Source organism: Gobio gobio (assembly GCF_949357685.1).
Source record: "Gobio gobio genome assembly, chromosome: 12".
NCBI classification, from domain to species: Eukaryota; Metazoa; Chordata; class Actinopteri; order Cypriniformes; family Gobionidae; genus Gobio; species Gobio gobio.
In genome coordinates, this window is record NC_137105.1 from 39421264 (window position 1) to 39436768 (window position 15505).

The 15505-nt window shown below is 37.1% G+C and overlaps 1 protein-coding gene across 4 annotated transcripts; it reads left to right on the top strand.

Moving 5' to 3' along the window:
- Positions 1-223: 223 nt before the first annotated feature.
- On the top strand, positions 224-14011 carry sirt5 (sirtuin 5). Of its 4 annotated transcripts, none has more exons than XM_079831221.1 (10): positions 224-921; positions 2308-2433; positions 2515-2648; positions 5714-5785; positions 8187-8340; positions 8534-8621; positions 8733-8786; positions 10853-10976; positions 13431-13546; positions 13759-14011. In XM_079831221.1, the coding sequence occupies exons 2-10, from the start codon at positions 2334-2336 to the stop codon at positions 13829-13831; spliced, it is 915 nt and encodes a 304-aa protein (XP_079687347.1). In that variant the 5' UTR covers positions 224-921; positions 2308-2333; the 3' UTR covers positions 13832-14011. The 4 variants fall into 4 exon arrangements, with proteins under 4 accessions (XP_079687347.1, XP_079687348.1, XP_079687349.1 ...); XM_079831222.1 differs by having other exon boundaries at positions 523-921; positions 2349-2433; XM_079831223.1 differs by having other exon boundaries at positions 687-921; positions 2286-2433.
- The last annotated feature ends 1494 nt before the right edge of the window (positions 14012-15505 follow it).

Here is a 15505-nt window from a genome sequence, read left to right on the forward strand (position 1 = left end):
TTTCCCATTACAGGACTATCTTTGTCCCTTTAAATTAATGTCCAGGGGCATTTTTACCATTATAAGAGCAATGTTTTCTAATCTTAATAAATACATGGATCATCTTATACATTTCTTCAATTAAAATAGAAAAGTTGTTTTTAAAATGTTAATTTAAACAACAACAATGTCCGCTGCACACGTTTTTTGCACATACAGTAATCTCTACTCCACACTAGAGGCCGCCCTCATCATAACCATAGGCTGCTGTCGTCACTACCGGTGAGTTCTTCTAAAAAAAATAAAAAAAATGAATGAATTAAATGGGCGGGGTGTTGCAGCCCAGACGTTTTCTATTATTGGTCAAGTACAATATGTACAAAAAATAATTTTCATATTTTAAATCTCCACTTTGTAATATCAATTGGCTATTAGTTTCCCAGTGTGTCCAGACCGCAGCTGAAACAGCGACTCGTGGTAGCAGTTACTTTTCTCCGCGATGGTCAGGATGGACCAATCACAGTCCAATGTAATGACTGGTATGGCGTTTCTAAAGTAATTTTATAGAAATAATTGTAGGCGGATTTTTCTTTTTGTTTTTGTCAGATAACAATCATTGAAATTAATTTGTTTAAACATTAATATTTCATAGTGTAGATGTATCGTTAATAACTAAAACAAATTCACGGATTTGAACGTGACTCATTGGGCGACTGAGCAGTTTGAGCCACCACCACACACCCCTTAGGGTGATCTAATGTGAAAGTTATAGTAACATTTGCTGTGGTCATGGTCCGTGTTGTGCGTGCAGCTTTGTCTCAAAGCCGATGGCAGCGCACCCGTCTTTCACTGACCCATGACAGAAACTGAGTGGATACAGGTCTCATCTTCTGCTCCACTTCTACACAATTTGTGTGACAGAAGGCAGCGCAACATACGCAGGTAACTGTCAAGCCTTCTTTCATTCTGTAAGACGAGAGCTGTGTGTGTACGTTTATGTAGCAAAGCATTAGCAAGTATTGCACACACACATTCTGCTGCTTTGTTGTTGATGTGTGTCCCATAGTGATTGCTATGTTAAATGCTTTGTTAAATCTAATTATGAGACAAAAAAGGCAAACATTTGCTTTTCTTATGCACATTATGTCATACTCTCATAATTATGACATTGTAGTACTGACTCATATTTGACATACCTACTAAGTCATAATTATGATATTAAAAAGTCAATTGAGATAAAAAGTTATGTCATAATTATGACTTAGTATATGTCATAATTTCATAAGTGTGTTTAATAAGTATGTCATAAGTATGACTTTATGACATTATTGCTTTTCATCTCATATGTCATAATTTTGATCTCATAATCATGATTTAACAAAGCAGGTTTTGTTTTCTTATATGGTGGAAATGGGCTTCCATAGCCATGAGTCTTATGCATGAGGGTCACTCAGTCCTGTTATGTGATAACTGTAACTTTAAAAATTAATATGCTTGTGTTGTGTTATTAGGGAAGTATGCATGTTAAAGAAGTATATCATATTCAAAAATATGCTCAGGTCAAGCTCAGGCACTGAATTATTGACTATAACTTTATATATTAAAAAAAACATTTTTTATAATTCATTATTAACTTATTGGCAAGAACACAAAGAACATCGTTCCTAGCTTACATTGGAGGGTCAAATTTAAGTTAATTTTGATATTATCAAAATTTCAAAAGTAATATCTTTGGGTTTATGTAATCAGAATTAAATCAATACTTACAGATGTTTGTTGTTGTTTCAAATAAAATATACTTCACCTAAAGGATGGTTTCATTACATAAAAATAAAATGATGGAAATTAAAATTCAATATAAAAGAAAACAATATTTATATTAGGTTATTTGGAGTGTTATCTAAATATCTTCTGGACAGTACTAAAAAAAAAAAAAAAAAACGCATTTTGTATGATCACTCTTAATCTATCTAAAATAATATCGAAAATAATTCACATTTTCACAGATTCTGCAAGGGGTTCACAAACTTTTTCATGCAACTGTATATATAGTTATGTTTCTGTCATAATTTCTTTAAACCAAACCTTTTATTTTGGGCCGTAATAGCATTTTTTCACTTTGTGAGAATATGAATGGAAGAAGGATATCATTCCAGAATTACCCAACCTGTAAAACTAGTTTTAGGACACGCCTCCTTTTCTAGTAAATGAACAGCTACTTGCAGAAAGAGGAAGTTCTGAAATCTCATTCTCTGATTCAGTTTATGTCAACTGGTGAGTACATTGCATTTTGGGTTATTTTATAGGTATACTTTTTTGATTTTCTAGCTGTGCAGCGTGACTTTTAACCCTCAATGATTGTGCGGCAGTTGGCGTGTAGGGGTTTGACCTCTCATCTGTGTGCGGCAGTCAGACCGAACTGGACATCTCCAAAGATGGCCAGACCAAGCTCAAGTAGGACACTAGCACTTTTAAGTGGAGATTTTTGGGGATGTTGTGTTAATGCCTGTGAACTAACTGTGTATTTATTTGCAGATTTAACACAATTTCGTAAGGACTTTGCTAAAGCGAAGAACATTGCTATCATTACGGGGGCTGGAGTGAGTGCAGAGAGTGGCGTACCAACCTTTAGAGGGCAGGGGGGCTACTGGAGGAAATGGCAGGCACAGGTAACACACACACACACACACAAGTTGGGTTTCCATGTTTTATGGGGACTTTGCATAGATATAATGAAACTAAACCTACCAATCGCTAGCCTAGAAATTTAGACGCACCCTAGCGGCAGCAAATGTAATTTGCAGCCAGGGTCGTCTAGCAACTCTCCGTTGGCTTGGGAGCTTGAAAAACCAAACTCTAGTCAGGCCAATCACATCATGGATAGAGTCGTTGGGCGGGCTTAACATAAAGCAGTTGCTGCTAGGAAACAGGATTTCGAATCGGCTTTGGCCGCGACTCTGAAAGACTTGAGTTAAGCTTTTCTTTGAGAAAAAAACAAAGAACAGCACTGAAGTCATTCTTAAAAAATGGAAGATGTGTTCTGAGTTTTGCCGACCGGATACGGCAAAAGTTTAATCTATCAACTAGCTCCGCTAGTGGGGAAACACATCTCAGACACAACCCGCTTGTGATTGTTGTCACCACTGATAGCGCTCTGGTTGGTTGTAGCGCACCATGGTCGCGGATCAACGTCATCATCAAGCTTCACAAACTTTATTTAAAAGCACGCTCGCTCATTATGATCTGCGCTGTGTATGAACACTTATCCACTTTTTCATGAGAAATATTGCCCATTCGTTTTTTCCAAAAATGTTAGAAACTAATTTTGTTTATGCGTGCCTCTCTGAGATTTATCTTTTGTTAATGTTTTTTCAGACAATATGATTATCACTGTGATAACATTAAATGACATGAAACACAACCGCAAGTTTATGTATGATCAATAATACAAAACGTATAATAAGCTACACATGAAATAAAGCAAACAATTCAGTCAAACATTCAAAGTCAGTGCTAGTCGGCTAACTTACAACGGTAACGTACAGTTATAGCCTAAACATAAACAAGTAATGAAACTTCACTTTGCACTCAGCCTAAACGATTTGCCAGGGAACAAATTATAGATCCATGAGAGCAAATATGGGCCGTTAAATCTCCACAAGACTAATTATAGCTGGAGACGCCACAGAGACATCAGAGCCAGCGGCAGACGTCAGAAGGACTAGCCGAGGAAAGTCAACTCTCGCTGGCTAAACAAGCGCTGACCGCCGCTGACTCACTGGAGCTCACAACTCCGAAAACACCAGATAAAATGTTTAAATAGGCACTCTTCTTATAAATAAACCACAGATTTGAGCTTTAAACAACTACATTATCGACTGAAAAAGTCTTAAAACTACGTTTTGTCACACATTAACAGTAGATTTTAACACAAAAAGACGTGTAAACACAGCCCGTGTCAGCCATTTCTCAACGAGACGAACATGTGAAGAGAGTAAACTCCAAATGTTCAAGCATCCAACTTTGCGCGAATAGCGCGATTTATTCACGCCACATAAGTTCTTCAGTTCTAGGCTGAAACGCGGGCTAGTGAGAGATTGCCTGTTTGTCACGATGACGTCTAAAGTCCCCGCCAAAGGATGTAGTCCCTTTTAGCAACTTGTTAGCAACCATCGTTTTTAAGACACAATAAAGTTTTAAAAAATCACAAGCAGGTTTTAACTAATGTGTTTTATGTCATAGATCAAAACGTGAAAATATTTAGAAGCTTTGTTAACCACAGACCTTATTTCAGGCGATTTAGCAAAAACCCATTCAAAAAACCCATAGACTTTAGGGCGAGGGAACCGGTAGGGCTAAAATGCTAACTCACTTCTGCGTTTTGGCCTACAAAGTGACGTCATTACTTCGGCACTCTATTGCGTGCAGAGGGAATTTGAAAGACAACCATTTATCCCGCCCCTCCAGGGGCGTAAATCGCGGGGGGGACGGGGGGGACAGGACCCCCCCAATCTGAGGGCTGTCCCCCCCCTAAAAAACATGCTGAGTATTGTAAATAATATAACAAGATATACTTAAAATAAATGTGTAAGTAGTAAAACAATACAAACGCAAACGGAACAAAAAAATGCGTTTTAAGTTTCGAAACATTTTCTGTTTTCCTCATGGGGATCAAAAAATGTCACAACAACGACAAGGATTTCAGATATTGCCGTCTTTGTGGGGACATGTTGTTCCCATAACATTTGGATTACCTGAACCTCCCACACATTCCTCACACACACGATGTTTGCAATGTGCATCTATAGACAATATACAAAAGAAGGTTAAAATAGTTTCTTTAACAGCAAGCTATTTTAACCTCCTACTTACAATATATGACTTTTACCAAGTATACCAAGTATATTTTTTATATGTAAAAATGTAATTTATACTATGTGAGGAAAATATTAAATGTAATAATATTTAGATAACTAAATGTAAAAATTGTTTACAAAATGAAATAACAATCATTATACTACATTTAAAAAAAAGATATATCTGAAAAACATATTTGTTGAATATTTTAAAATATATATATTTTTTAAAATTATTATAAGTTTTTAAAAATATTTTTAAAAAAAATATATATATAAGCAAAATATCAGAATCAGAATGAATTTAGTAAATGTAAAAAATAATTAACTTAACATATTTTATTAATCTAAGGGCACACATTAACTTTGAAGGCTCTAAAAAGACATTTTCCAAAAAAAAAACCCCACAAAAAAATCATTATAATCTGTACAATATATGTGCCTGAGGCTTGAGTAACAGTGCAAGTACAATGAGTAACCAAGCTCTATTTCACAACATAAATAAGCCTAAAGTACGCACTTCTTAATGAAGAGATTGGTTCAGTCTTCTTGACTTGACTTCTTCTTCTTCTTCTTGAATCTGTGTGAGACTTTGAAAAGTAATGGAAAAGTTGCAGTAGTAAAGTTGTATATTCAACTGCATAACTTTTCTTCAATTTATGTTTCAGAATTATATACAAATGGGGCTGTAAAACTATAAAGTTTACATGTTACATTGTAAATAATGACTGTAAACTTTCAACACATGTACGCAAGTAAACATTAATAATAATAATAATAATAATAATAATACACATTTATTTGTGGAATATGTAACTTTTTTTGGTATTGCTTTAAAAGGACCATCTCTTGATCTTTCACCTCTCTTTGTCTTTCAGGATTTGGCAACCCCTCAAGCTTTCTCTCGAGATCCTTCTTTAGTATGGGAATTTTACCATTACAGGCGTGAGGTGGGTCAGACACATTACTGACTAAATGGCTACCAATATCATAATGCCATTTTTTCCCTTTCAGTTATCAATTCACTGTAGCATTCATACATTTGATAATGTGGTAAAATATAAATATTTGAATTAGGTTCATTCTTAACCCTCATCTTTCCCTCGGGTCATTTTAAAATTGAGTGTTCAATTGGAGTAGTCCAAGACCCTATGACTTTTGTCGCACTTGAGCCACAAATACACAAAAAAAGAATTGACTGGAGTTTTGTGGTTGAAATTTAAAAAACGTAACAAATCCTTCCCTAGCGGGTCAATTTGACCCCCATAGGAATGAATGGACTGCGAGGAATGCTTTAATGCACATAGAAAAGCCTAAACATTCTCAAAATTCAAACTAAAAATGCTAAAACTTTACCAAGAAATTATTGTATAATGTCTACATGTGTATCTGAATGCATTCTGAAGAACTCCCTTAAGGACCCAGCGGAACAGCTCATTTGCTTCATATCATAGACTGTAAAAAAAACATGGACGACACAACTTCATTCTCTTCCGATGAAGAAAATTGAAGCCTCCGGAGGTCCGAATATGGCGCTGACATCTTGCGCAGATTTGGGACTGAGTCTGCGCAGTAGAGAGCCGGAAGTAGAGCCGCGATATCAATTGCCCGCCTACACTTATGGAAATGTAGAAATTAAAGCTAAAGCTCTAATCTCCTCCCGAAAATCCCCCAAAAAGTCAGTTGGTGCCTCAGTGACAACTTCACTCAGAGAAGCCGTCAATCTCAGCTGTCAATCATGACGTCACACCCCCCGTTTTATAGCATCAAATAACTAACTAAAAATTACAGAAACAAACTTTGGGAAAAAATTAATTAATTTGATTTTTTTGTTTGTCTTGCTTCCATTAGAATACACGGAGGGGCGGGGGTTATGATACTGGGACCAATACACTTCAGTTTTAGAGTGCTGCAGGCTTGCTCCATATAGAGCTATATGCCATCTAGTGGCAAGAGTCATGAAAAATTATGTTATATTATTATTTTTCCACAAGAGGTTCGACAAAGACACCCAATGTAGGTATTTTGAGCTTTTTTTTAAAAGATTACGCATGAAATTGAGTAATTTTGAATTCAAGTTGAAAGAATGTGATGAATGTGCTCCATTATTTATTTGTAAAAATCTAGTAATTTAAAGGTAAATAAAATAAAATATAACACAAAATCTCCTCAAAAAATTGCATTAAAAATATTATCAAAATTAAATGAAATAAGCTTTCTGGACAAAGTATAATTTTAGGGCTTTGGGCCATTTTGACCTGAGAAGGAAGGATTTGTTACAAAGTGCGAGGGAAGGATTAGGGTTAAATGAGACTTTTTTTTGTTTTCCTTTATGCATGTTTTGCATGCTTAGAATTGCAGCGAGGAATCTCAAAGATCCAGGAATGGTAGTGTTTGTTTCTGACCATGAAATTAAAACAGCATCCACATGGGGGTGGAGTTACTACTAGAATAGTAGATCAGTTATGATTTGCATGCTTGCATTTTTTGCTTTATTAGTGTACACCACAATTAAATTCAGTTGTAGGTACCAATACCAGTGAAACATCATCCGTGTAACTTTTTTTGTGTAAGGTTAAATATTAATACACATTAATTAATTGATTATATTATAATAAAGTAACTTTTTTCTTATATATAATACTTTCAACATGACATGTAATTAAAGGTGCACTATGTAAAAGTTTTCAGTAAAATATCCCAAAAACCACAAGGCCAGTGTTATATATTTTGTTCAGTTGAATTAAGTAAATCTTTAGAAATTGCTCTTTTAACCAAGGAACCGGGACGTGTGAGGGAGTCTCCTGTCAATTGCGTCATATCTGCATTACCCTCGGTTTCCGGTTTTATTTTGCAGAAACGCTTTACTCTTACTGCAACAAGCGTTATAGCAGCCGCCGAGTGAACGCACAGAGTAACGTCATAACATAATTTTCAACACTCAAATGTATCTAATATGATAAACAGAGCTGCGTTACCTCATACTCATGACTGGAAAAGCGGAAATGGCGCCGGCGACTGTGGCATAATAAAAGTCCCGCTGCTCACAAGGCGTGTGTTGCGTTCATTTTATTAACAATCGCTCCAGCGGCCTTGTTCACCTCCCACAACACTCCGTACATTAACGTTAATAATCACATCCATGTCCCAAGACAACATGTCCCAAGATTCTGCGCTCAAACTTGGTGTCATCAAGCTACGCCTTTGTTTTGAATAGGCAACCTCTAGTGGACGGAAAAGTTACATAGTGTACCTTTAAGTAACCTGTAGATATTTACACACTGGAGCTGCAATTAAATCGCTAATAATTATCATGAAATAAAAGTTGCATGCCAATAACATTATATGCAGGTAATGCGCAGTAAGATGCCGAACCCAGCACACCTGGCTATAGCGGAGTGTGAGTCCCGTCTCAGCCAGCAGGGGCGCTCTGTTGTGATCATCACTCAGAACATCGATGAACTGCACCATCGTGCTGGTTCCAAACACGTCTATGAGATCCACGGTGAGACAACGGCTACTTAAACCAGGACTGGATCATGGCACCGTTATAGTACATGTATTATTGGCTAAAATTTGTTTAACAGAACTGAAAATGATTGGTCATCTAATTGGTGGGTCCCTATCCCATCTTTCTTTCCATAAAATCAATCCTTCTCTTCAACCGAACTCTCTCTCTTTTGTCTATCTCTCTCTAGGTAGTCTATTTAAAACTCGCTGCATGAGCTGTGGAGAAGTCAAAGCCAACCACAAGAGTCCAATCTGTCCTGCTCTGGAGGGGAAAGGGTACAAGCTCATGCAAACACATCACCATTCTTTTATCAAATATTTAAACCACAAGAGACTGCACTCTCCATATATGCTTATTATTGTCTTTCTTTTTTTTTCAATCCTCAGGGAGCCTGACCCAAATGCCAAGGATGCCAGAATACCAGTTGAGCACCTACCCAGGTTTGTGAGTGTGTTTGTGAGTATACATCAATGAGCGTTGGCCGCCCATGACCCTGTCGCCGGTTCACCACTGTTCCTTCCTTGGACCACTTTCGATAGATACTGACCACTGCAGACCGGGAACAGTCCCCAGTCGTCTAGCCATCACAATTTGGCTCTTGTCAAACTCGCTCAAATCCTTACGCTTGCCCATTTTTCCTGCTTCTAACACATCAACTTTGAGGGAAAAAATGTCACTTGCTGCCTAACATATCCCACACACTAACAGGTGCTGTGATGAAGAGATACTCGGTGTTATTCACTTCACCTGTCAACCTGTTATGCCTGATCAGTGTATGTACGTTTTAATATTTATACCACTTCTATTATTAATCGCTATCAGGAAGTGAAGAGAGTTTATACCAGTATAACAAAAACTGTTGATAAAAAAATGCTTACCCTACCTTTAAATGCAAATCAGTAGAGCGTGATGATAAGTCAGAAATTGTGGCACCTTGTAAAATGTAGCTATTTGGGGAAATATTTTGTGTAGATGTTTAATATACACAGTTGTGTGGAAGTCTGCAAAACCTTCTGCATGGGTTTGTTCAGAATTACACTGCTAGTTAGTTTGGGGTTTTGAAAGAAATTAATACTTTTATCCAGCAAGGACAAATTAAATTGATCAAAAGTTACAACAACAAAAAAGCTTTTTTGATTAATCAAGGAATCCTGAAAAACTGCATAATGGTTTTCACAAAAACACTAAGCAACTGTTTTAAACATTAATTATAATCATAAGAAATGTTTCTTGGGCACCAAATCAGCATATTTATGCTGAAAATTCAGCTTTGCCCTCAGGAATACATTTTACAAATATTTTTCTTTATTATAATAAATAAAAATAATATTGTATTATGTTAAATAAAATAGAATTTTAAAATTATTATTATTATTACTAAATAAAACTACCAAACAAAGTAATATTACTATTGTAATATTTCAGTGTAAATAAAAATACAATTATAAAAAAAACCACAGCAATTTTTAAGTTGTAATAATATTACACAATATTATTCTGAAAAAAAAAATTGTGTAGTGCATTTGGCATTATTAACTCTTAGATTGCTTCCACTAAAAACTCCTAGGAACATCGCCCGCTCCTGCCTACTAATCATGAATCATGTCTTGTGCCACAACAAATCTAATCCGATGCTGCTGGAATGCAGACCAGCAGCAGTTTGCTCTCTGTAAACATACTGTAAGGCTGTTAAATGTAGAGAGAGATGTAGGGAGGGTAGTATCTGTAATACGTATCTGCAATACGAAATTAGGTTTTGGTGCAAGAAACCTCAACAAACATTACAGACTTCAGGGGTAAATTAAAAAAAGACATAAAGATCACTATAGAACAGGGGCGTAAATCGTGGAAGCTTTGGTTTCTAAGCTAAATGTAAAAGCACCTATTTAAAGGAGTGTGTCATTGTACTGTTTTCTTGCTGTGTTTTTCAATGACTAATGAATCCAAAATTCAAGCAACCCGCCCCCGAATTGGTGCTAATTCTAAACTTAAAAGTATATACGCATGGCCGCTCTGTCATATCTGTGTTGGGTTTTGCTCAATATGATAATACGTGGCAGATCAGAGGGCTTGCTGCAGTTGAATATCTGAATATCATAGTAAAAAATACTATGTTGAGGACGCAATATAATTTAATAATTATAATATGACTGTGTGGTGAACCTTACTCATATTTAAACAACTATCGCTTTGTGTTGTTGTTGGTCAGATAAAATGACGAGAAAAGAAAAACGGACATCAGATAATTTTTCAGTGCACCAAAACGCCAAATAAGTACAACATGTTTTTTTGTGGTACACATATCCTTACAAGTATGATTTTGGCTGTTTTATTTCAAAAATTGCTCTTGAGAAATGTTATGTTTATTGTCCCCCCTGCTATAGAAATCATGTAATCAAGATTTTCGGAATAGTAACACCTTTTCTCCAACAGTGGGCAGCAGATATCCATGTGTCTAACGCTTCACATTCAAAGATGTTAGTTAGTTTTGTACTTTGTGTTTTAGGTGTGAAAGGAGGGACTGTAACGGCTTGCTGAGGCCTCATGTGGTTTGGTTCGGAGAGACTTTAGATTCAGATATTCTTACCGCTGTGGAGCAGGAGCTGGAAAAGTGTGATCTCTGTTTAGTGGTGAGTGATCATACATGAATGCATAAAACCTACCTAGTGAGCTCAGCTGCATACCTAGAAAGCGTTTTTGAGCATCAAGACTGTGTCAGAATGTGACTGTGTCTGAGATTTGTTTCTTAACACATTATAAATGTGAGAAATGTATTGCTGAAACACGTGTAAAAGACTGTGAACTGTGTAGTACTGAATTGTGGAGTTAGACCGTTAAACAGTTTTTCACCATTAATGCAGTGTGACAAACTCAGAACACGTATTTAATTTTGACTTTACAGGGACTTTAAGCTTCAACATTATTCTGCCTTCTATAAAACCTTATTTTGAAGAAATCCAAAATTAGCATTTTTAGCTTACTGAAATATTTAGTTGTTAGCTCAGCAACGGGCTAACATCAGACTCTACTGCAATTAGTGCGATCAGTTATAGTCAGAAATTACATTAAGTAAAGTTTCATGTGCCTTCAGTATGCAAAAATTGCTTAAAGGAATAGGCTTATTTTCCAACTCCCGTAAAGTTAAACAGTTGAGTTTTACCGTTTTCGAATCCATTCAGCCGCTCTCCGGGTCTGGCGGTAGAACTTTTAGCATAGCTTAGCGTAGATCATTGAATCTGATTAGACCGTTTGCATCTCGTTCAAAAAATTCCAAAGAGTTTCAATAGTTTTCCTATTTAAAACTTGACTCTTCTGTAGTTACATTGTGTATTAAAGCTGCTGTCAGTAACTTTTTTGTGTTCAAGATTTACAAAAATTATATAATGAGAATGTTCAACCGTCCCTGCGTGACTCGCCATAGACATAAACAGAGAGAAGTAGATCCGGTTGCAATGTTCTTCCGCGAGACACATGCAGTTCTGTTTGTAAACCGTTAGAGCATCAGCTTTAAGTAGGGATGCATCGAATCCAGATTTTTGGGGTTCGGCCGAATACCGAATCCACTGGTTAAGATTCTGCCGAATCCAAAACCGAATACCAAATCCTACTCCCATCCTCAGTCCATTATCACAGTAAACACATGAATGAAGTTAACAACGTCCACAGCAGTGTATTTTTAATTTAATTTTAATTTAGAATAAGCAACATATGCCAGGATGACTGTCCTTCCTTTGCCGTACCTGAAGTTGTTTTTGGCTGCTGTCTGTAGATTCCTTCATGCACAACTCGTATTCTTTCGAATGTTTCACACGCAAATGTTTTAACGGTCCTTGCCACCACGAAACAAATCGGCATTGCAAATTGAACATGTAGCTCGACTTGAATCGCCTTCTTTTGACTGAAAGTACTGCCAAACACGTTTTCTGTTCACGAGTTCCATTTTCACTTTCTCACAGCCTGTATTCGCACGGTCCACTTAGTAAACACATTCCCATAATCAATGGTGGCGTCATTACGTTCGACCTACGTACGTCATGCAAGCCTAGGGTCCGGTTTGGTGGAAATTAAAAAAAAAACTGTAAAATATTCGTCCGAATCCGAAACTGAATCCTGGATTCGGTGCATCCCTAGTATTAAGACCGATGGAAAATGAAAAGCTGCGATTTTCTAGGCCTAATATAATCAAGGAACTTTGCTGCCGTACCATGGGTGCAGAAGGCGCAATGATATTACGCAGCGCCTGAAAATAGTCCCCAGCATGCTCCAAGCAGGTTGTCACGTTGGTTATGTTGACGGAAGTTAGCCTATTTTCAGGCGCTGCATAATATCATTGCGCCTGCTGCACCCATGGTACGCCAGCAAAGTTCCTTGATTATTACGCAGGAATGAGAGTATAGTTCCTAGCCACATCGGCCTAGAAAATCACAACTTTTCATTTTCCATCGGTCTTCGTACACAATGTAACTACAGAAGTAAAAAAATATCGAAACTCTTTGGTCATTTTTCGATGCTAACGGTCTAATCAGATTCAATGATCTATGCTAAGCTATGCTAAAAGTGCTACCGTCAGACCCGGAGATCGGCTGAATGGATTCGAAAACGGTAAAACTCAACTGTGTAACTCTAGGGGAGTTGGAATTCTATTTTCAAAAAAAGTTTAATTTCAAAATGGACAATGCTGGAAGGATTCAAACCAGTAACATGAGTGAAAATGATTCATTTAATGAAGCTGCTCAAATGAGTCATTTGTGAATCGCAGGTAACACTGGCATAACCTCAATTGAAATGATTCTCAAAATGTATACTGGTTAACATATCACTCTCTCTTGGTTTATTGTTTTAACCAGTATATTGCCCACTTCTGTTTGCGAGATGCTGTGATAGAATGCCGCCTAAGAAGGTAGCTGCCTATTTAGGCTACAAGGCAGCTCACTAGGTTTTAGAACAGAGCATAAGTGTCTACCTAAAACATTTACTACACAATCAGTTCCGCACACCGATTTGTGTGTTTTGACAGCTTTACGTAAAGAATTTGTCACCTCCAACTGTATTCTGTGTGCGTCACATTGTTTTCCTGTCTCCAGGTGGGCACCTCCTCCATAGTTTACCCAGCGGCCATGTTCGCTCCTCAGGTGGCGGGTAGAGGAGTGCCTGTAGCTGAATTCAATATGGAAAGCACACCTGCTACTAAGCGTTTTAAGTAAGACATACAAATACACATAGAGATGCCTCTCTGTCAGCCCATTTAAGAAGAAAAAGGCATAGCTGCTCTTGCGCACAAGCCTCCACATGCGCACGGACTCTAAGTGACGTCTTTCACTGTCACATCTGAGCAAACACTGAACCATAGATTTCACCAGACAAATTGAACACCTGCGTGTGGTTTATTTGAGATGTGTTTCTCACCAACAGATATCACTTTGAGGGTCCTTGTGGCGCCACACTGCCTCCCGCCCTGGAACGCCACGAGAGCGAGGCCATTTAAGGAGAAAGAAGGCATGACCCATCCGTTCATGCCCACTGCATTTAGCACTTTAATTGAGAGCACATGAACAGGCGCTGAGATTGGTTCATGCCTTTTTGTGATTGGTTTCCCTATGGCTTGTGTGCTCAACTATGAAGATTTACAGCAAAATCTGTCCGAAATTAAATAAGACAAAATGTCTGTGCTTGGCCTTTGTGTCAGAATTTTGTGAAAGTTGTGTTTTTGGTGGAGGTTCTTAGTAGATTTGTTCTAGTTGAATAACTTCTAGGTAGATCATTTACGGTGTTCCCACAGTCATGGAAAACCTGGAAAAAACCTTGTAATTTCCAGTCATGGAAAAGTCATGGAAGTTGATAGTCGTGAAAACTTATGGAAAGTCCTATCATGAGTACATTTTTGATTATGATCCGCTGTAAAATATGGAATAATCAAGAAATAACTGGCTGAATCATGAAGATTCATTGGTCAAATGTTGTGAGAACTCTGTAGGACTAGAGACCAGTCAATTTTAAATTATTTTAAATTAAATGACCATAAAATAAAGTGTTCAAGGGCACATGATGATTGATTATGATTACGATTCTTCAGATAAAAAAATGTGATTTGCAATTTAAAAAGTGATTTTTTTTTTTAAAGCTCTAGGTTTGCTGTATTTGTTTGTAGGCCTGCACAATTTGGTCAATTAAATGTATGATTGGGCGTCGCACCCGTGGGGGATGTGGGTGTTTTAACACCCAGACTTTTCCCGGTGAGAGGGTTCAACACCCACACTTTTTCTGCAGTTTTGCACAAACGCTTTAGGGATGCCACAATTCTCATTATAATATTAAACCGTTTGGTACGGCATTCACGGTTCAATACGCGCTTGTGAATTGCGTTGTTTTTTTTTGTGTTTTTTTTGCAGTGTGCCTGTGAGTCTATGCGCTGATATGAGCAAATATCCAATCACTATACACAGTGCTAGACACGCTTGCACTGCTGGTGTCAGAGAGTTATACTCACAGAACACTATAGTTATTCACAGTCACGAAAGTTCATTATTTGCATGCGTTTTAAAGCCTTGCCGGTTATTCGCGTGCTAATGCACCATTTTAACGCGCAGAGCGCGCGCACTAAACGCCTGTCAAACACGTGATTACTGGACTAAGTAGTCTTACTGCGCTAATACTGTCAAATACACACAAGGTTAACATAAACACAGTCGGTTATGTCTAAAGTGAAAGTAAAATCGGTGCGTGTCTGTATATTAGATGCACGTCTTAAATTGACAGCAGCGCAGCCTAGTGAAAACGCTGTCCTTAAAGGGACAGTTCACCTCTAAAATTATGTCATTATTTACTCACTCTAATATTGTTCCAAACCTGTATTAATTTCTTCTGTTGAACAGAGACAGCTGATGGTAGCCATTGACTTCCATATTATTTCCTACTATGGGGACTTTAATGTTAATAAAACTACAAAAGACATAGAAAAGCACTCTCTGTTCTTGACTGAAAAACATTAATACAGTTGCTTTAATAAGAATCAATTTATTTTATAGTGAAGTCTATGTAGTGTTTTATTTTTACATTTATTCATTAAATTTCATACTTAAATGCTGCTGTACAGCTCTGAGCTGCCAGTGTAAATCTTTATATATATTTATTTTATATTATACTATACACTAGGAATGTG

Bases quoted from the DNA above. Each gene is read 5' to 3' on its own strand.
- sirt5 (XM_079831221.1), top strand. From the start codon at position 2,334: ATGATTGTGCGGCAGTTGGCGTGTAGGGGTTTGACCTCTCATCTGTGT. The intron at 2,434-2,514 runs GTAGGACACTAG...ATTTATTTGCAG, and splicing joins GATGGCCAGACCAAGCTCAA to ATTTAACACAATTTCGTAAG. The intron at 2,649-5,713 runs GTAACACACACA...TTTGTCTTTCAG, and splicing joins GGAGGAAATGGCAGGCACAG to GATTTGGCAACCCCTCAAGC.